We start from the raw sequence: 21,985 nt of genomic DNA, 5'->3' as shown, positions 1-21,985 counted from the left end.
ACAAAAACAAACCCTGGCATGGTTGCTTGCACTGCTGAGTAAAGAACTGCCAATCCCTGCTCCCCTGACCATCCCCAAGTTCTTGATCCTGTGGGATGGCCTGCTGCTGGACTGTGAAGTGATTAAATGGCACAAGATGTGGCAGACTTTCTCGCAAAGAGGTGACACATAAGGGTCCTGCCAGCTCTTCAACTAGTGGCCGAGACACCCACTGCCTCCACAAGATTCTGCCCATGGTGTCTGTTTAATCAGTATAGAAAAGCTAACCCAATATCAAGTATACAAAAGAGACAGATTTGACATAAACTGCAAGTGTTGTGCAGCATTAGTTGCTTGAGGATAGCAGTAAAGGTAGCAAAGAGAGGAAACTGAAATAGATCCAATGCTTGCATCTCCCGTCGGGGCTTTCCAAACTTAGATATGTAGACACGCCCACCCTGCCTCCTCAGCACACCGGTTGCCTCCAAAGAGGTCCCTGCTTTAGCAGATGAGTGCTCATTGACGCTTGTGCCTGGTTCAAGTACCTCTGGAGTCAAGTCTTGGGTAATTTCTTTAAAACCTTCTGCACAACCTCATTTTATCTCTTTAGAAACAAAAAACAAATTGCTAAAAGATGTGTCTGTGAAAATGCCTAAGTTGCTAAGTAACCATCTAGCAAGATATTCTGGACACGAGGATATATTTTTAGGACAGTAATTTATTCCTATGATAACCCAGCAATCTGCATAATGATATTCACATGTTTGAGTGATCTTGGATACAGTCTTGCGCTCACCTAGAGTAATCTTAATTTGTGCCATTTTGTTGATGGGTGAACTCAATCCAGTAGGTTTCCTACTTTCATTTAAAAATTGGCATGGCCATAAACCATTGATTCTACTTGTTTTGAGTCATAGACACTGGCCTTTTACTTTGGATAAAAAGACTTGTGTTTCATCCGAATGCAGACAAATTGCAAATTAATCCATGTAAAGTGACGGGACTGGTTGGACCAGTTGATTGTAACTGGTTAGCAGTCAAGATGATAGAACTTGAACCATTGCAAAACTGGAAATGCAGCTTCAGACTCCAATACACGCAGAGAAAACATTCTCAAATGCTCCTAAATAATTTCAGCTCCCTTGATTACAACTGGGAGTCTGTGTAATTTATCTACCCTGTCCACTATTGGAGAAATATTAATTCAACTTTCCCAATTTTTAATCCACATGGGAGGTCAGATTATCCCTGCCTTAAAAATTAGGAGGTGAAGGAGAATCAAGAATTGTGTCATAAACAATGATATGATTCACAAAGAGAATGTTACACAGGATCCTGATGCAACACATTGAAAGAGACATACCATAGAGTGCATCTAGCGCATGCTTTTTTAAAAAATTCTGTCATGGAACTTTAAAAAAATTAATTTAAGGGATGTAGGCTTCGCTGGTTAGGCCAGAATTCATTTCCGATCCCTAATTGTCCTTCAGAATGTGGTGGTGCACTGCCTTCTTCTACTGCTGCAGTCCCTGAGGTGTAGGTACACCCACAGTGGTGTTAGAGAGGGAATTCCAGAATTTTACCCCAGCAATAATGAAGGAACGTTGATACTTTTCCAAGTCAGAGTGGTGAGCGACTTGGAGGGTAACCTCCAGGTGGTGGGGTTCCCAGGTATCTGCTGCTCTTGTCCTTCTAGATGGTCGTGGTCAAGGGTTTGGAAGGTGCTGCCTAAGAAACCTTGGCGACTTACTGCAGTGCATCTTGTACACGGTACACAGGCTGCCACTGTTCATCGGTGGGGGAGGGTTTGAATGTTTGTGGGAGGGGGGCAATCAAGTGGGCTACTTTGTCCTGGATGGTATCGAGCTTCTTGAATGTTGTTGGACCTGTACTCATCCAGGTAAGTGGAGAATATTCCAACACTCCTGACTTGTGCCTTGTTGATGGTGGACAGGCTTTGGGGGGGCTCCAGGAGGTGAGTTACTCGCTGTAGGATTCCTAGCCTTTGACCTGCCCTGGTAGCCGCAGAATTAATATGGCTGGTCCAGTTCAGTTTCTGATCAATGGTAACCCCTAGGATGTTGATTGTGGGGAATTCAGAGATGGCAATGCCATTGAATGTCAAGGGACGATGGTTGGATCCTCTCTTGTAGGAGATGGTCATTGCCTGGCACTTGTGTGGCGTGAATGCAACTTGCGATTTGTCAGCCCAAGCCTGGATTATGAATGTGAGTATTACTGACAAGGACAGTATTTGTTTCCATCCCTAACTGTCCTTAAATCGAGTGGCTTGCCAGACCGTTTCAGAGGTCAGTTAAGAGTCGACCACATTGTTGTGAGTCTGTAGTCATAGGTAGGCCAGACCCAGGAAGGATGGCAGATTTCCTTCCCTAAAGGGCATGAATGAACCCGGTGGTTTTTAATGACAGCGAACTAGATGGGTTTTTAATGAACATCGACAATGGTTTTCATGGTCACCATTACTAAGGCTAGCTTTTTATTACCAAATGTATTCACTGAATTCAAATTCCAATAGCTGCCATGGTGGGATTTGAACCCACGTCCCCAGAGAACTGGTCTGGGCCTCTGAATTTGTTAAGATAGTCCAAAAACCAGCAATAATGTGTTTTGGAAGATAGAACAGGCGATTAATCAGAATGCAGGGGTTCTGAACTCTTCTCAAAAGTATAAGGAAACAAATTGTCATCTGACAAACTATTCTGCAAGGCCTATGCGATGTTCTTATAGTTTTCAACATATTATTGTATAGAAAGTAAGAGGTTGAACCACTTTGAGGAATGCAATTAACTATAGAACAGTTTTTTAAATCTAAAACTTTAGAAGCTATAAACTTCATGAATACAGTCCAAATCAAGTAATACTGTATTTGAGGAATGTTCTCAAATTGCTTACCACAGCCCTGTGTGACAGAGAGTACTGCACAGCAATGGGGATGTTCTTCGCTCTGACGGGGTCACGTACAGTTGAAGAGATAACAGCTGTCTGAAGCTGGCTTGTCTGTGAGCTGGAAAACATAATACATCGGGCTGTATCAGTTGTTTATACTGCAAAAGATTGGAGAAATGTTCCTATTGTGGTGAATATAGGAATTTCAGATATATTGGGGGCGATTCTCCGAGCCCCGGGGCCGGGCCGGAGAATCGCCGCAACCGCGCCACGATGCCGGCGTGCGATTCTCCGAGGTGCGGAGATCCGCCGCCATTTGCGCCGGCGCATTTGGCGAGGGGCGGCCGCGGGACGCTGGAATCAGCAGGGCCGCCGATTCTCCGGCCCGGATAGGCCGAGCGGCCACGCGGATACGACAGAGTCCCGCCGGCGCCGTTCACCCCTGGTCGCTGCCGGCGGCAACTCTGCGCGAACGGTCAGGAGGTGGCCTGTGGGGGGGGGGGGGGGGGGGCCTCCGATGGGGTCTGATCAGCGAGCTGGCCTCTCCCCCCCCCCCCCCCCCCGCGCAGCCGACCCCTGAACACCGACGCCAAGTTGAGTCGGGGCCGGCGCGCTAAAGAGGTCCCCCGCGCATGCGCAGGTTGGCGCGGCCCAACTGCGTATGTACGGGTTGGCGCCGCACCCATTTGGCGCTGGGAAAGGAGGCTGGAGCGGCGTGAACCGCTCCAGCGCCATGCTGGCCCCCTGTGGGGGACAGAATAGGTTGTACCCGGGCCCGGTTTGCACTGTTATGAAAAACGACGGCGTTCACGACGGCACAAACACTTGGGCTCCATTTGGGAGAATCGCCCTCAAGTGTTACATGCATTTGGTGCAGTAAGGGTTAAAAACCTGGGTTAGACGTTTTGGGAGCCAGAGGTGCAATTAAAATATCGTAAAAGCTTGGGCTAATGGATTTTGTTTATATTAAGAGTGTTCCCTGTGGAGTATTCAGTTAGATACCTTGGGCAGGATTCTTCGATATCGGATCGATGTCCGCCGACCGGTGCCAAAAACGGCGCGAATCAGTCCGGCATCGCGCCGCCCCAAAGGTGCGGAAGTCTTCACATCTTGAGGGGCCGAGCCCTCATCTTGAGGGGCTAGGCCCGCGCCGGACTTATTTCCGCCCCGCCAGCTGGCGGGAAAGGCATTTGGTGCCCCGCCAGCTGGCGCGGAAATGACTTTGCCGGGCGGCGCATGCGCGGGAGAGTCAGCGGCCGCTCACGGCATCCCCGTGCATGCGCAGTGGAGGGGGTCTCTTCCGCCTCTGCCATGGTGGAGACTATGGCGAAGGCGGAAGGAAAAGAATGCCCCCACGGCACAGGCCCGCCCGCGGATCGGTGGGCCCCGATCGAGGACCAGGCCATCGTGGGGGAACCCCCCCCGGGGCCAGATCGTCTCGCGCCCCCCCCCAGGTCCCCGGAGCCTGCCCGCTCCGCCATGTCCCGCCGTCCCAAAGGTGGTTCAATCCACGCCGGCTGGCGTGGGCTGACAGCAGCGGGACTTTGGCCCATCGCGGACCGGAGAATCGCCGGGGGATTCCCGCCGACCGGCGCGGTGTGATTCCCGCTCCCGCCGGATCTCCAGTGGCGGAGAATTCACGACACGGCGGGGGCGGGATTCACGCTGGCCCCCGGCGATTCTCCGACCCGGTGGGGGGTCCACCCGGAGGACCTGTCAAACGTGTGTACTGATTGCCTGACTGACTGACCCATCCCTCCCACTGACTACATGTCCATTCTCCCACAGGTCCAGCAGCCGACAGCCCCAGCCCATCTCGGGCAGCCCCTTCCCCTGGCGCAAGGGAGAACATCTCGGAGGAGAGCCCTGAGCTTCATAGCGCCAGAGTCCCAGGTTCTATTCCTGGCTTGGGTCACTGTCTGTGCGGCGTCTGTACGTTCTCCTCGTGTCTGCGTGAGTTTCCTCCGGGTGCTCCGGGTTCCTCCCACAACTCCAGAAAGACGTGCTGTTAGATGAATTGGACATTCTGAATTCTCCCTCTGTTTACCCGAACAGACACCGTAGTGTGGCAACTAGGGGATTTTCACAGTAATTTCATTGCAGTGTTAATGTAAGCCTACTAGTGACGCGGATAAAGATTATTATTAGCATCAATGGGCACCGACCGGGAGGAGGGGTCTCTGAGTGCCAACCCGGACCCGTCCCATGGGGCGGCGACGGTGGCCACCAGAACTCTCGAGTTCCACCCCTCTGATGATGCCGTGTCTCAGGGTCAGAACACGGGACAGGGCAGCACGGCTGTGCATGTGCCGTCGACAAGCGAGCCGGGGTCCTCCAGCCCCAGAGCACCAGAGGACATTTGCTAGGGGCATCGAAGGCCACGGGACAAGGTAAGCAGCTGGCTGCCTCCACCTCAGATGTGCATCCTGGGGAAACACCAAAACGAAGTGGTAGAGCTAGGAGGGCCAGGCACGTTGAGCATCACTGAGGGCATTGGGGTAGGGGTTAGGTAGAGGGTGGGGAGGGAGTGGGGTTGGAAGCCGGGCTGGTTGGGGGCGGCACTCTTGAAAATGGGGTATTAAACATCTTTTTGCACAACCATTATGATGCCTTTGTCACTTTCCCCCGCAATACATGCTGACCCCCGGACCCTTTGCCGTCTCTCCAGGCAATGCCCCCTCCCCGTGGCATCCACCTACCCTCTGGCCGTGGTCGGGTCCCAGGAGCTGCGTCCCATCCCCTGGGTGTTCAGATGTTGGCTGCTGCGTGTGCGGTGTTGACTCCCAGGGCGGGATTCTCCGATATCGGCGCGATGTCCGCCGACCGGCGCCAAAAACGGCGCAAATCAGTCCGGCATCGCGCCGCCCCAAAGGTGCGGAGGTCTCCACATCTTGAGCGGCCGAGCCCTCACCTTGAGGGGCTAGGCAAGAGCCGGATTGATTACCGCCTCGCCAGCTGGCGGGAAAGGCCTTTGGTGCCCCGCCAGCTGGTGCGAAACTGACTTTGCCGGGCGGCGCATGCACGGGAGCGTCAGCGGCCGCTCACGGCATCCCCGCGCATGCGCAGTGGAGACCATGGTGAAGGCGGAAGGAAAAGAGTGCCCCCACGGCACAGGCCCGCCCGCGGATCGGTGGGCCCCGGTCACGGGCCAGGCCACTGTGGGGGCACCCCCCGGGGCCAGATCGCCCCACGCCTCCCCCAGGACCCCGGAGCCCGCCCGTGCCGCCGTGTCCCGCCGTCCCAAATGTGGTTCAATCCACGCCGGCTGGCGTGGGTTGACAGCGGCGGGACTTCGGCCCATCGCGGGCCGGAGAATTGCCGGGGGGGCGGGCCCGCCAACCGGCGCGGCGCGATTCCTGCCCCCGCCGAATATCCGGTGCCGGAGAATTCACGCCAGCCCCTGGCGATTCTCCGACCTGGCGGGGGGTCGGAGAATCCCGCCCCCAGTGTCCAGGCAACAAGGTGCGATCGGAATTCCAGGCAACGACTCACACATGCTACATGGCCCGCCTACCCACGGAAACCTACTTTTCATGTGTCAAGCGCTCACTTAACCACGATTGCCTATTCCCTTTTAGCGATTGCCGTCTGTTGAGCAGCCGGAGGCCTCAGCAGTCGGTGAGGGTTATGGGTGATCGGTCGGGCAGAGGGCAGGGACAGGAGTTGCCCCCGGAGTGGGTTGGGATCCAAGGCTTGGCATGGAGGTGCCACGGGCGATTACCTCCCCCAGTTGCTCTCCCAGCGTCCGTCCTCCCCACCCTCCCATGGCAACCCACCCCTGCGAAGGATCCTCCACCCCCCACTGAGCACTGGGGTGGCAAGGCCAGCGCATCTGGTCTCTTTGCCTGTGAACAAAGATGGCTACTCCCCTCCTCGGCTCTCCACAGAAGCATTTGCGTCAGTTCACGTTTTTAAAAAGGACTACTAATCGGCGCCAGTGTGACCACTTGCTGGGGAGGCCGCTGAATGACAGGAGGCCTCTGGATGGCAGGTGGCTCTCATTAATTGTATGAAAATGGGGCTTAAGCGCTGATAATTGGTTTCTCACCACGCTACTGCGAGATTCCAAATTTGTCTATGGGAGCGAGCCGGTTGCATCGCAAGCTGTTTGCTGCCTGACACGGTTCCCGTTTTTGGCCTGATGCAGGAGCTGCGCTCCGAAAGCTAGTGAGTCCAAATAAACCTGTTGGACTTTATAATAATATAATAATAATAATCGCTTATTGTTATAAGTAGGGTTCAATGGAGTTACTGTGAAAATCCCCTAGTCGCCACATTCCGGCGCCTGTTCGGGGAGGCCGGTATGGAAATTGTACCTGCGCTGCTGGCATTGCAAGCCAGCTGTTTAGCCCACTGTGCTAAACCAGCCCCTAACTTGGTGTTGTAAGACTTCTTACTGTGTCCATCCCTGTCCAACTCCACATTATATTTTACAAGTCATTCACTCTCATTCATTTACATTACTTAATAATGTATTAAAACATTATAAAAGTTATAGTGTGCATTCTTGCACAGTAGTAGGTACCGTATTCAAAAAGAGTGATGAAACAGACAAGAACAAATAAAGACCTACTGGTCTTACGATCAGGAATAAAGTTGTGGAATATCTGTACAATATACAGCAGCTAAATGTGACATATGGAATGATTGCATAGAGCATTACATATGATAGATGCATACTTAATCAAGTATAATTCTGATCCATTATTTCAAAATTACAACATATCAAATCAGGTTCAGTTCACTCATATGAAAAGCTCCTGATTCAGTAAATAATAAAATGTACTATAATGATGCAAGTATAAAACATTTGATTGTTTTCATGGTTCAGCAGTGAATTTTCTCATCCTAGTGCATCAGCCGTCTTGCATATATCCTAATAAGAATGTGAAATCGAATCAGAAACTGCTAAATAAAAAAGAACAGGTTGATCACCTGCTGATTTGAACAACATGGACGCAATCCAATGGCCACGCTGCGTCGGAAAAGCAGTTCACCGCTGCTCAGCGTGGCCAATGAAAGAACCCGCTCCTGGGATCTACCCGGCTCGTCATGCCTCGTGAGATTCAACGGAGTCTCGCGAGACATTGCAATGTGGGCAGGAACACTTGTTGGCAAACCTGCATATTAAAGTGAGTAGTAAGCCTCACTCTAATGTGCAGATTCCCAAGGTACCTGAGGCTTTGGGATTCATCCCCTTCACCTCAGACGAGTGCCGTTCAGAACTGGTCTCCACAAGCGGGGACCAGGCAGAACAGCACTCATGGGGGTCTCCCAGGAAATCAGAGGCCCCCAGCTGCATACCCTTTGGGCAGGGTGGTGCCCTGGCAGTGCCACCTGGGTGCCAGCCTGGCATTGACAAGGTGCCCAGGTGATAATTTTGCATGCGCTGATCGGGCCTTGAATGCCCAGCATGTGTCTTGGGAATTCGGTGATCATTTCGGGGGCCTCAGAGATCAGGACTCCATTTAAAAATGGTGGTCCGATCCCTCGCTACAATGGGCAGTTCCAGCAAGCGGAGCTTCCCACTGTACAAAACGGGGCTATGTGTGGCCTCGGCTGCATGTTCCCCATTCTGGCCCTGATAGAAATCTACTTTTCTTATAGGTAATAAAGTTTAAAGGAAGAAATGATCTAGTGACATTATACTATTAAAAGATATTAACCATGACAGCAGAAAATGCTGAGAGCATGGGAAAGGATCAGATAAGGAAGTCAGTTTGAAAACTGACAATACACTGCAAGGCCACACTGCAGAATAAACTCATTGTTATCATTACTGGGCAAAGATCCCAGTTCTAGAAAACATGGTGGGAAACAGGTGTTTTGATCACACCATATTATGGAAACATGCAGAAATCCTCTCATGCCCCATTATCTCTTAAAACTTGATAGACAGACATTTTGGTCAAATTAGATGAATTATAATTATTTAAACCCAATCACAGCCAGAAAGGGGACAGAACCTTTAAGATTATGATTTCCTTAAGAGACCGGGAGAAAACCTTTTTTCTTCTCTCCAAAATCATCTTTAACCTAACCTTTGAAACCTATTCTTTTCACAGTAACTTCATTGAAGTCTACTTGTGACAATAAGCGATTATTATTATTATTCTTTTGCTTTACTTTGCAAACCGCTATTTCCTTTTGTTTCATTTTTGTCTTGTGCATTTTGATCAGAAGAAATTACCACGAACAGAATTGTATTTTGAATTCAACTCAACCATCTGTATTTGCTTTGGACAAACAAACTTTCTAAATTCTGTACTCGCATAAAATTTGACTTGATCAGTAGATTTTAAAACTGTCACAAATAAAGCTATGCTTTACTTCACCCAAGCTCAGTCTCAAGTTCTGTCGATTAATATATAGTGCGGCGACACATAAATATATTAACAAAGAACAGATCCATCAGGCCCCTTCTATAATGCGAGTCGTGTCGATTAGTCATGTGTTTCACAGCACTGTGAGCGACGGGAATCATGCAGCTAAATGCGCTTGCTTGGGGACTTTGTTCCCTTTTGGGAGAATCATGCCCCATATCTCTCTTTCAAAATGACACTGCTTTCTATACAGTTCTGCTTTTGTTTCAAATCGAATTTGGGTTTATCTATCCGAGAACCTTCTTTATATTATGGTCAAACTTTTCAAGTCATTGATTTTTAATCTTACCGTTTGTTTGATCTCCCAGCTGGTAATACAGAATCTGAATTGTGAGGTGGCAAATGATGTTCCACACTTCGGTAGTAGACGTGTATAAATATTAACTCACTGTACCCTGAAGAAATAAAATGAACACTTAACATTTCTGCAAAGACCTTACATTAAAAACACTGAATAGTCTCAACTTGGGCAGTAACATCAACCACTTATTGATCCCAATCACTCAATAAAAACAACTGGAACTTAGAGGTTATTGCGGCCAATAGTATCACAGATAAACACATACCTAGAGTTCCTTACTGATTATATGAACTCCTTTCATTAAAAGGAATAGAACTTGCAAAGTTGTATTTTCCATGCATGTGCAGACATTCAATAGGCCTCATTAAAGAATAGGGGGTGCGTTTAGAATTTGTTTTTCTGTGGAAGTCAGTTTAAAAATAATCCTCAATAAAATTATATTAGTAATGATACCGCCATGTCTGAACCTCTTATTTTGAAAAATCACTCTCCATTTCCATTTTTCACACTTGTGGCCCTCCAGTCTAATCAAGGGAAATGGTTATGTTGGATTACCCGGTTGGTTTGCCGAGCAATCTTGAGTCAACTACACATTGGATTGTGGCCAATTTTCAATATGATGGGCAGTATCTGTCCATCCACACTGGATTTGTACACAAATTTCAGGTGATCCCTTTCCTCACCTCTTTGCTAGTTTGGATTGTAAACGATTCCCTCACTTTGTGTATGATGTTTCTGTATTTGTTATTACCCCTCACTCTTTCAGGGGTGGAGAACAAATGCTGGCCTTACCTGCAAACTCCACATCCCATGAATGAATAAAGTAAAATTCCACCATATTCCATACCACTGTCACCAACTACAGCTATGCCTCTAATCTCCCTTTCCTCACTAAGGTCCTCAAACTATTTGTTAATTTCCAACACCATATACCCAAACTCCCTCTTTGAATCCATCCAGTCCAATTTCCAACTCCTCTTCAAAACATTGCTAACCAAAATAATAAAACACCTCCTTTGTAATTGCGACCATTGCGCACTATTCCTTCCCACACACTCTGTAGTGCTTAAAATGTTTGGCAATGCCACCCTTCAGCATTATCTCACCCCAGCTATGAAGCTCCATGCGTTTATCATCACATTTCTACCTATTTGTACATAGTGTAATGGATGGAAGGGTAGCCATTCTATCACCTCCAGATCTTTCAGTGATTTATTTATTCCACCCCACTCATCATCGACACAATTCGCTATGTGATCATCCAGAAATATAAGGTCAGCATTCAACACATTCACTGGTGACACTGAGATTCATCTTTCCATCAGCATCCACTCTGAGATGAGGTACTTCTACCAACTTAACATTGCAGTGACCAAAACCATCATTTTTGTTTACATCCATCCTGTCCAGCCACTGGTTGAACTGAATTGAACGATTGGAACCTATTCCTCCTAGACCTGTACTTCAGATTCTGATTCCTAACCATCAAGGAACTGCTTACTTCCATTTCCACAATGTGGCATACCTCTGCACTTCTGAAACCATTATTCATACCTTCAAAATCTCCAAACCTCTTGAAATAAAACTTAAGTCCATCGCCTTCCATAAACTGGTATCCAAAACTGTGCAGTACATACCTTGCACATTACTTTTGACTTCTATATTGCCTCCCCACCTTCCGAACCTATCAAATTTAAACTCCTCTGTACTCTCAGCCCACCTTATCTCCACAATCTTTTACAAGTTGTGTGCATCCCCCCCAAACACTCCATTTTTGCACGCAGCCATTTATGCATCCCTATTTGGTACTGTAGCACATCCATCTGCTACCTGGATTCCATTGTCTGGGATTGTTCGATTTTAGTTCAGACGGGCAGCATGGTCGGCACAGGCTTGGAGGGCCGAAGGGCCTGTTCCTGTGCTGTACTTTTCTTTGTTCTTTGTTTAATCTCTCTGCCTTCGTTCAAGAGCCATCTGAAAGCCCATCTCTTTGACTATGCTTTTGACCACCTATCCTATTCTCTCTCAGCCTCTGTTTTCGTATGTCTACCTTTGAGACATCTCTGAGCGCCTAATAAAAGTCTATATACAAATTCTTGCATTTGTAACATCATAAGACATGTTTTAATGTTTCCTTTAATTTAGAGTGAAACAGGGTGTCCTGATAAGGGGATGGTAATCAAACTAAACTCTGCCTGGAGACAGGCCCATGTGTTCTGTAACTGAAAGCTATTTAAAATCAAGCAACAAGCTACTCGCCTTGCCATAAAAGGGGTTGCTGAGAGACACAGAGACATTTTGATTTATTGTCAGGTGTATCGAGATACAGTGAAAAGTATTGTTCTGCGTACAATCCAGGCAGATTTTTCATACATGAAAAACATAGGACATACGATAAATACACAATGTAAATACATAGACATCAGGTGAAGCATACAGAGTGTAGTGCTACTCAGTTGAAAAGATGCATGGAGAGATCCACAAGAGGGTCATTCAGTAGTCTGGTGACAGCAGGGAAGAAGCTATGTTTGAATCTGTTAGTGCGTGTCCTCAGGCTTTTGTATCTCCTGCCCGATGGAAAAGGCTGGAAGAGAGAATAACCCAGGTGGGAGGGGTCTTTGACTATGCTGGGAGGCAAGTTTGTGTGATGGACTGGGCAGTGTTCACGACTCTCTGTAATTTTTTACAGTCTTGGGACAAGCAGTTGCCATACCAGGCTATGATGCAGCCAGATAGGATGCTTTCTATGGTGCATGTGTAAAAATTGGTAAGAGTCAATGTGGACATGCCAAATTTCCATGGTTTCCTGAGGAAGTATAGGTACTATTGTGTTTTCAAGGCCTTTGTATCGACGTGGGTGGACCAGGACAGATTGTTGGTGGTGTACACACCGAGGAATTTGAAGCTGTTAACCATCTCCACCTCAGCAACATTGATGCAGACAGGGGTCTGTATGATGCATCGCTTCCTGAAGTCAATGACCAGCTCCTTAGTTTTGCTGACATTGAGGGAGAGATTGTTGTCATCACACCACGCCACTAGGTTCCCTATCTTCCTCCTGTACTCTGACTCATTGTTGTTTGCGATCCGACCCACTATGGTCGTGTTATCAGCAAACTTGAGATGGAGCTGGAGCCAAATTTGAAGTATAGTAGGGGTTAAGTACGCAACCTTGCGGGCCCCAGTATTGAGGACTATTCTGGAGTTGTTGTTATTGTTTATCATTACTGATTGTGGTGTGGGTCAGGAAGTCGAGAATCCAGTTGCAGAGGGAGGAGCCAAGTCCTTGGTTTTGTTGTTTTAATATGAGCTTGGTCGGGATTCTGGTGTTGAAAACAGAGCTGTAGTCAATGAATAAGAGTCTGACATAAGAGTCCTTGTTGTCAAGATGCTCCAGGGATGAGTGTAGGGCCAGGGAGACAGTGTCTGCTGTGGACTGGTTATGGGGGTATGCGAATTGCAGTGGGTCAAGGCATTCTGGGAGTATGAAGTTGATGTGTCTCATGACCAACCCTCAAAGCACTTCATAATGATAAATGTCATGGCAATCAGATGGTAGTCATTGAGGCATGTTGCCTGGTTCTTCTTTGGCACTGGTATGATGGTGGTCTTCTTGAAGTAGGTGGGAACCTCTGAACGGAGTAGGGAGAGATTGAAGATGTCCGGGAACACACCCGCCAGTTGGTTAAAGCAGGATTTGAGTGCACGACCAGGAACTCCATAAACCTTGCCACAACCGACGAGAATCCATGTTGTTGAAAATGAAATGAAATGAAAATTGATTATTGTCACAAGTAGGCTTCAAATGAAGTTACTGTGAAAAGCTCCTAGTCGCCACATTGCGGCGCCTGTTCGGGGAGGCTGGTACGGGAATAGAACCGTGCTGCTGGCCTGCCTTGGTCTGCTTTAAAAACCAGCTCTTTAGCTCTGTGCTAAACCAGCCCCTATATGTTAGCCTGTGACTCTCACTTAATCTGGTTTGTCTTTGGCGTCCCTGATGGCTTTGCGGAGGTCGTATCTAGATTTCTTGTATAGGTCAGGATCGCCTGTCTTGAACGCCTCAGACCTGGAGAAGGAGACCAAAATGACTGCTGTTGTGAAAAGCCGAGGAAAAGATTGGTTTATGTGTTAGTCACCAAGCAGCATGCTGGTGAGAACCAGTTCTCTGTTAAAATCTACACAAGTCCTGTTTCTTTAAGAAAAAGGATTTGCCAGAGTGGATCTTGCTGCTAGAAGTCAGTTTGGAGAAGCTCAGAAGATTGAATGGAATGACTTTCAAAGGGCACAGGAAGCATTGCCCTAATGTGGTAGGGAGAAGGGAGAAAGGAGATGGTTGAATAGCCAGGAGAGTTTGGAACTTCATCTTCAAGACGACATATCTGCTCGAAGAATGTTGTAAAGTAAAATGTGTCAAAACGTATTTTGATTATGTTAGCCAGTTAATGGGGAAGTACCTTTTCTTTAGCTTGATAAATTAGTTGACTATTAAGTAATGTTTAGTCTAGGTTTATTTCGGTTTGTTTGTTACAGTAAAAGTCTTGGGAGTGTGAAATCTTATCCTGCAACTGCTGGGAAATACATTTTGTGTAAGTTATTGGTCCCTTGGGGCTCATAACAAATAAATCAAATAGTTGCGGCACGGTAGCACAGTGGTTAACACTGTTGCTTCACAGCGCCAGGGACCCGGGTTCAATTCCCGCTTGGGCCACTGTCTGTTCAGAGTCTGTACGTTCTCCCCGTGTCTGTGTGTTTCCTCCGGGTGCTCCGGTTTCCTCCCACAGTCCGAAGATGTGTGGGTTAGGTCGATTGGTCGCCCTAAATTGCCCCGTAGTGTCCAAAAAAAAGTTGGGTGAGGTTGCTGGGTTGAGGGGATAGGTTGGGTGCTCTTTCAAGGGCCAGTGTAGACTTGATGGGCCAAATGGCCTCCTTCTGCACTGTAAACTCTATGATATCAAAGGAAAAACATCTTTGCTCACTAAACTTTCTAACCCCGCCAACTCTATATATAATTTCCTTCAATTCGTTTTTATTTCAAGCCCCCACCCACCGTTTCCTCCCCATCTCTCCTGCAAATTATTGTTGACCAGTTTGCACTACTTTACCTCAGCTACTTTTCCCACTGCCTGATTTCCAGATGCAAGTCTAAATGCGCAATGGCATCAGATTATTTAATATGAAGGCATCGCAGGTGTGATCATATTTAACAATCAAATGTGCACTTTCCAGCAAGGGTCACTGGATAATGTTCAAATGGGCAGCACGGTAGCACAAGTGATTAGCACTGTGGCTTCACAGCGCCAGGGTCCCAGGTTCGATTCCCTGCTGGGTCACTGTCTGTGCGGAGTTTGCACGTTCTCCCCGTGTCCGCGTGGGTTTCCTCCGGGTGCTCCGGTTTCCTCCCACAGTCCAAAGACGTGCAGGTTAGGTGGATTGGCCATGCTAAATTACCCGTAGTGTCCATAAGGGTTGGGAGGGGTTATTGGGTTGCGGGGATAAGGTGGAAGTGAGGGATTAATGTGGGTCGGTGCAGACTCGATGGGCCGAATGGCCTCCTTCTGCACTGTATGTTCTATGTAATCTATATGTAATCTATGCTCCGGTTTCCTCCCACAGTCCAAAGATGTGCAGGTTAGGTGGTTTGGCCATGCTAAATTGCCCTTAGTGTCCAAAAATGTTACAGGGTTACGGAGATAGGGTGGAGGTGTGAGCTGTAGGGTGCTCTTTCCAAGGGCTGGTGCAGACTCGATGGGCCGAATGGCCTCCTGCTGCACTGTAATTTCTACGATACTCGAGAGCTGGTTGATAGTTCCTGCCTTGCCCGGTGGCGCTGAAGTCAATTGTAATACCTCCGCTGTTATCCCATCTGACTGAATATAGATTAGGAACCAATTCAGAAACTTTCTATATGCAGGCTTTGCACACCATCACCAGTTCCCGCACCCCCCATGGGCTATATATTTATTCTTAACTTATTTCATGTCTCCTGTGTTGAAGCAAACAAACATTTATTCGAAGCTTTTCCTCACCTTAGAAATTCAACCATGGTAAGTAACATTAAGAAAAATGGATGAGCAATTTTGGTGGTGTAGCGCACAATGACTTACGAGAGACGAATAGAGATGAAGTCGATGAGGCTTTATTAAGCGTGACTTGTTCCCCGCAGTTCAGCAACAGACTGGAGCTGCGGGGAGAACTCCTGGTTTTTATACTCCGCCTTCAGGGCGGAGCTAGAGATCAACAGCCAACCAGGACCCGGGATCGGTCAGCCAATGGCATCACGGCTTCACAGTCCCACATGACCCCTAATGCATACTACCACATTCACCCCTTGTTAAAAATGAACCCGGCGGGGTGGTGCTTCGCATGGTGGTAGGGGTTTACAAGGCTGGTCCTGGGAGGAAAAAAACTTTTTGCATGTCATTACAGTGCCCTACACTTTGCCCTACACTGGGCTATGTACAGGGTTTGTGAACTATTTACAATATTCGTAAGAGGAACAGAACCTTCTCGTTATAGTCCCACAACACTCTTGTTTTACACCGATGCCACGAGTCGGGCGGGCGGTCTGGTCTTCCTTGTCGATCGCCTCAGCCCCGGTGGTGGTGCAGGTGCTTGTTCCAGCGTTGTCGTCTCCGGGAGCTTTACGGTGTCTGCTTCTGCTTCACTCCTGGTCGGACATGGGAGGGGGACCGATCCTCCCGGGAAGGGGGCGGTCGCGGGGTGCGCCGGTGGCAGGGAGGGGGTGATCGGTGTCGGGGGGTGTGTGCGTGTTGCCGGCGGGCGCCAGGTCTCGCAGGGAGACCGTGTCCTGTCGGCTGTCGGGGTACGCCACGTAGGCGTACTGCGGGTTCGCGTGGAGGAGGTGAACCCTCTCGACCAACGGGTCCGACTTGTTTCCGGAGCAAGATGGGTCCTGGGGCCGCCAGCCAGGTTGGCAGCGACGTTCCGGAGGAGGACTTCCTGGGGAAGACAAGGAGGCGCTCATGGGGCGTTTGATTAGTGGTGGTACACAGCAGCGACCGGATGGAGTGGAGAGCGTCCGGGAGGACCTCCTGCCACCGTGAAACTGGGAGATCCCTGGACCGTAGGGCCAGTAGGACGGTCTTCCAGACCGTGCCGTTCTCCTTCTCTACTTGCCCGTTCCCCCGGGGGTTGTAGCTGGTCGTCCTGCTCGAGGCTATACCCTTGCTGAGCAGGAGCTGGCGCAGCTCGTCACTCATGAAGGAAGACCCCCTGTCGCTATGGATATATGCGGGGCAACCGAACAGTGTGAATATGGTGCTAAGGGCTTTAATAACTGTGGCCGCTATCATGTCGGGGCAGGGGATGGCGAAAGGGAAACGAGAGTACTCGTCCACCACGTTCAGGAAGTATGTGTTGCGGTCGGTGGAGGGGAGGGGCCCTTTGAAATCCAGACTGAGGCGTTCAAAGGGACGGGAAGCCTTGATCAGGTGCGCTCTATCCGGCCTGAAAAAGTGCGGTTTGCACTCTGCGCAGATGTGGCAGTTCCTGGTGACTGTACGGACCTCCTCCACGGAGTAGGGGAGGTTGCGGGACTTTATAAAATGGTAGAAGCGAGTGACCCCCGGGTGGCAGAGGTCCTCGTGGAGGGTTTGGAGACGGTCTATTTGTGCGTTGGCACATGTGCCGCGGGATAGGGCATCGGACGGCTCGTTCAGCTTTCCGGGACGGTATAAGATCTCGTAGTTGAAGGTGGAGGGCTCGATCCTCCACCTTAAGATCTTGTCATTTTTAATTTTGCCCCGCTGTGCATTATCGAACATGAAAGCTACCGAACGTTGGTCAGTGAGGATAGTGAATCTCCTGCCGGCCAGGTAATGCCTCCAATGTCGCACAGCTTCCACTATGGCTTGGGCTTCCTTTTCCACTGAGGAGTGGCGGATTTCTGAGGCGTGGAGGGTTCGGGAGAAAAAGGCCACGGGTCTGCCCGCTTGGTTAAGGGTGGCCGCCAGAGCTACGTCGGAGGCGTCGCTCTCGACTTGGAAGGGGAGGGACTCGTCGATGGCGCGCATCGTGGCCTTTGCGATATCCGCTGTGATGCGGCTGAAGGCCTGGCGAGCCTCTGTCGACAGGGGGAAGGTAGTGGTCTGTATTAGGGGGCGGGCCTTGTCTGCGTACTGGGGACCCACTGGGCGTAATATGAAAAGAACCCCAGGCAGCGTTTCAGGGCTTTGGAGCAGTGGGGGAGGGGAAATTCCATGAGGGGGCGCATGCGTTCGGGGTCGGGGCCTATTATCCCATTGCGCACTACATATCCCAAGATGGCTAGCCGGTTTGTGCTAAACACGCACTTGTCCTCGTTGTATGTGAGGTTCAAGGCTTTAGCGGTCTGGAGGAATTTTTGGAGGTTGGCGTCGTGGTCCTGCTGATCGTGGCCGCAGATGGTTACGTTGTCGAGATACGGGAACGTGGGCTGCAACCCGTGTTGATCAACCATTCGGTCCATCTCCCGTTGGAAGACCGAGACCCCGTTTGTGACGCCAAATGGGACCCTTAGGAAGTGGTAAAGTCGCCCGTCTGCCTCGAAGGCTGTGTACTTGCGGTCACTTGGGCGGATGGGGAGCTGGTGGTAGGCGGACTTGAGGTCCACGGTGGAGAAGACCTTATATTGGACAATCCGATTGACCATGTCGGATATGCGGGGGAGAGGGTACGCATCTAGCTGTGTGTACCTGTTGATGGTCTGGCTATAGTCTATGACCATCCTTTGCTTCTCCCCTGTCTTTACTACTACCACCTGTGCTCTCCAGGGACTATTGCTGGCCTGGATTATGCCTTCCTTCAGCAACCGCTGGACTTCGGACCGAATAAATGTCCGGTCCTGGGCGCTGTACCGTCTGCTCCTAGTGGCGACGGGTTTGCAATCCGGGGTGAGGTTTGCAAACAAGGATGGGGGTTCAACTTTGAGGGTTGCGAGGCCGCAGATAGTGAGTGGGGGTATTGGGCCGCCGAATTGGAATGTTAGGCTCTGCAGGTTGCACTGGAAGTCTAATCCCAGTAATGTGGGCACGCAGAGTTGGAGAAGGACGTAGAGCCTGTAGTTTTTAAACTCCCTCCCTTGCACCGTTAGGGTCACTATGCAGAACTCTTTGATCTGTACGGAGTGGGATCCTGCAGCTAGGGAAATCTTTTGCATACTTGGGCGGATGGTCAAGAAACAGCGTCTTACCGTGTCGGGGTGGATGAAACTTTCGGTGCTCCCGGAGTCGATCAGGCATGGTGTCTCGTGTCCGTTGATCAGCACCGTTGTTGTCGTCGTCTGGAGCGTCCGGGGCCGTGCTTGGTCCAGCGCCACCGAGGCCAGATGTGGTCGCAGTGTCTCAGCGTCTTCTTCGAACCCCGTGGAGCCGTCGATGCTGGGGTCCTTTCTTGTCGTCCAAGATGGCGGCGGGGGTGGACAAAATGGCCGCCCCCATGCATCGCACATGGCTGGGGGGTCCCAAGATGGCGGCGGGGTGGACAAAATGGCCGCCCTCATGCATCGCACATGGCTGGGGGGTCCCAAGATGGCGGCGCCCATCCTCCCCTCGTGGTGGCCGGGACCCAAAATGGCGGCGCCTGCGGGTCGCACATGGGGCGCTGGGGGGGTTGGGGAGCGTTTGGGATGCGCTGGACTCTTTCTTCTCCGGGGACAGCGGCGACCCCCCGGGACCGGCACACAGCCACGAAATGGCCCTTTTTGCCGCAGCTCGTGCAAATCGCTGCGCGGGCCGGACAGCGCTGCCGGGGGTGTTTTGCCTGCCCGCAGAAATAGCAGCGGGCCCCCCCGGGATGACCTGGCGTCTGAACCGCGCAAGCCTGTGAGGGGGGGGGGTTTGTCGCGACGGGGGTCCACGGAGCCCAAGGGGCTGCCGCGCGGTCGGGGCCGTACGCGCGGGCGTTTTGCGCGGCCACATCTAGGGAAGCTGCAAGGGCCCGTGCCTCTGAGAGTCCTAGCGACTCTTTTTCTAACAGTCTTTGGCGGATTTGGGGAGAGTTCATACCTGCCACAAACGCATCGCGAATTAACATGTCCGTGTGTTCAGCCGTGTTTACCGGCGGGCAGCTGCAGGCCCGTCCCAAAATTAGCAGCGCGGCGTAGAATTCGTCTAGCGATTCTCCGGGACTTTGCCGTCTCGTTGCGACTTGGTAGCGTGCGTAGACCTGGTTCACTGGGCGAATGTAGACGCTCTTTAGTGCTGCGAACGCCGTCTGGAAATCCTCTGCGTCTTCTATGAGAGGGTAAATTTCCGGGCTTACCCTCGAATGCAGGACCTGCAGTTTCTGGTCTTCTGTGATCCGGCCGGGGGCCGTTCGGAGGTAGCCTTCGAAACAAACTTGCCAGTGTTTAAAAACTGCTGCTGAGTTCACTGCGTGGGGGCTGATCCGCAGGCATTCCGGGGCGATCCTGAGCTCCATAGTCCTTTAAGCACGCTTAATAAATTGTAGCGCACAATGACTTACGAGAGACGAATAGAGATGAAGTCGATGAGGCTTTATTAAGCGTGACTTGTTCCCCGCAGTTCAGCAACAGACTGGAGCTGCGGGGAGAACTCCTGGTTCTTATACTCCGCCTTCAGGGCGGAGCTAGAGATCAACAGCCAACCAGGACCCGGGATCTGTCAGCCAATGGCATCACGGCTTCACAGTCCCACATGACCCCTAATGCATACTACCACAGGTGGTTAGCATTCAACAAGAAAATCTCTATTCAAAATTATTAAAACCACAACAGAGGGCGTGAATAATACTATTCAGTGTCACTTACCTAAAGTGAGAAGCCGGGACATCTCTGACCCAGGAATTTGGATTTCATCCACTCGATTCCGAGCAGAAAGACACTTGGGTTTGTAAACAAGGTCACTTTCCAAACGGGGCAGTTGGTTTCCTTTGATCTGCACATCTACAAGATTATACCAAAACAATGTTATGCAAATATTTACTTTCTTTCTCCCTCCTGCCCCTCTCCACTGCCCTGAAGCCATTGACTCACTCCAGGTGCTGAGCACCCTCCAGTATTTCACCCAGGTGGCCATTGTGTGCATGTGAGACTTAGCACCGAGTTTCACCTGACTACAAGATGCATCGCAGACAACACTAATCTGCTTCTTGCCCGATATTCATGTGCACTCACTTCCTAGCAACCAGGAGTAGGAACCCATCTCGACCACTGGTATATATGTCCCTATCATTCTGGTCAAACTCACAATCCTCTTCTATGTGATTTCCACCACCACATGTGCCCCCACCCCCCTCCCCAATGTCCCGCTACCCACCCTACCCCTCAGCACAGCACCTGAGAACTCTTCTTCTGGCACCCAACAGAATGCCAGGTCATTCAGTACAAATCAAACACTGGCACCTTCCTGGTTTATGACTTTGTTACCCACTGGATAAACTCAACTGTGCCATCGTAGAGTAATCTTTTAACAGTTGATAAATGCCTGACAGTCCACTCAAAGTCTACCAGACTACAAAATAATAGTGAACGAAGCAGATCATCTCAAATATAGCAATTAATGTATTTTCTGCAAGAAATATGAATGGTACCATTGTTTGACCTGTGCTTTATCTTCCAGATGAATAGCCTGTGCACTGACCAAAACCAACATCAAAGTTGATGGTGTGCATTAAAGGGGCACCATAATGTATTTGGAAAGCAGTTTTCTCCCAGTAAATGTTTAAAACGTAACATCGTGGCATGAACTGTGCTACAACAAATCATCGCAGCATTAGAAAATATATCTATTTGTTAATGGGAGTTTTAAAAACTGGAGTCCAAACAGTTAGAAAAAAAAAAATCACACACATCAGAAATAGCTCAACCAAACTCCTGAAACCATTAACATTCCTTTTCAGAATTTAGGGTGCTGAGTATGTGGTTTTGAACACTTAACACAATTCTTACCTATGTTCTCTGTTGACAGGACAATACTTTGTCCAATAGAAAGCAAAATATCAGACAGCTTCTCAGCAAGCATATCAACACTGTGAATTATAACATATGGTCCATGGATCACCTGGCAAAATAGAGGTCACAACGTAAGCATTTTCATCCGTGTACTCACTTGTGAAGAATGCTTCTAAAATCCTCCAATTGCTTTGGATGTTACAGTAGCTAACTTTCTATGTAATGTTTTAAAGCTCCCAAGACAGGTTCACAGTCTCAGAACAGCCTTTTCACAACTACTTGGGTAATTTTCATGACTGGGCACAATTACAGAATTCAATCATTAATAAAATTGGTTATGGGCATTGCGGCAAACTGAGAGTTTTTGACTCGAGATACATGTTATTTGCATATTGGGTGATCTTCAATGGTGTTGCTCACACCAAATTGCCTGATGCGTTTCATCCCATGAGATATATAGCATACTATTTGTTCCAGAGATTTACAGTGATTGAATAAATGTGA

At 49.5% G+C, this 21,985-nt stretch overlaps 1 protein-coding gene across 2 annotated transcripts in view; it reads right to left on the bottom strand.

Moving 5' to 3' along the window:
* The window catches only part of LOC140426535 (adhesion G protein-coupled receptor D2), a 582,807-nt gene that overhangs the window by 516,040 nt on the left and 44,782 nt on the right, over positions 1-21,985 (bottom strand). For both annotated transcript variants that reach the window (XM_072511425.1, XM_072511424.1), the window contains exons 9-12: positions 21,479-21,590; positions 20,339-20,473; positions 9,559-9,664; positions 2,893-3,004 (exon numbers count right to left, since the gene is read on the bottom strand). In XM_072511425.1, the coding sequence (XP_072367526.1) occupies positions 2,893-3,004; positions 9,559-9,664; positions 20,339-20,473; positions 21,479-21,590 (465 nt within the window). The remainder of the gene's footprint in view (positions 1-2,892; positions 3,005-9,558; positions 9,665-20,338; positions 20,474-21,478; positions 21,591-21,985) is intronic.

Source organism: Scyliorhinus torazame, chromosome 7 (assembly GCF_047496885.1).
Source record: "Scyliorhinus torazame isolate Kashiwa2021f chromosome 7, sScyTor2.1, whole genome shotgun sequence".
Classification (NCBI taxonomy): Eukaryota; Metazoa; Chordata; class Chondrichthyes; order Carcharhiniformes; family Scyliorhinidae; genus Scyliorhinus; species Scyliorhinus torazame.
This window is presented reverse-complemented; position numbering and strand designations above follow the sequence as displayed.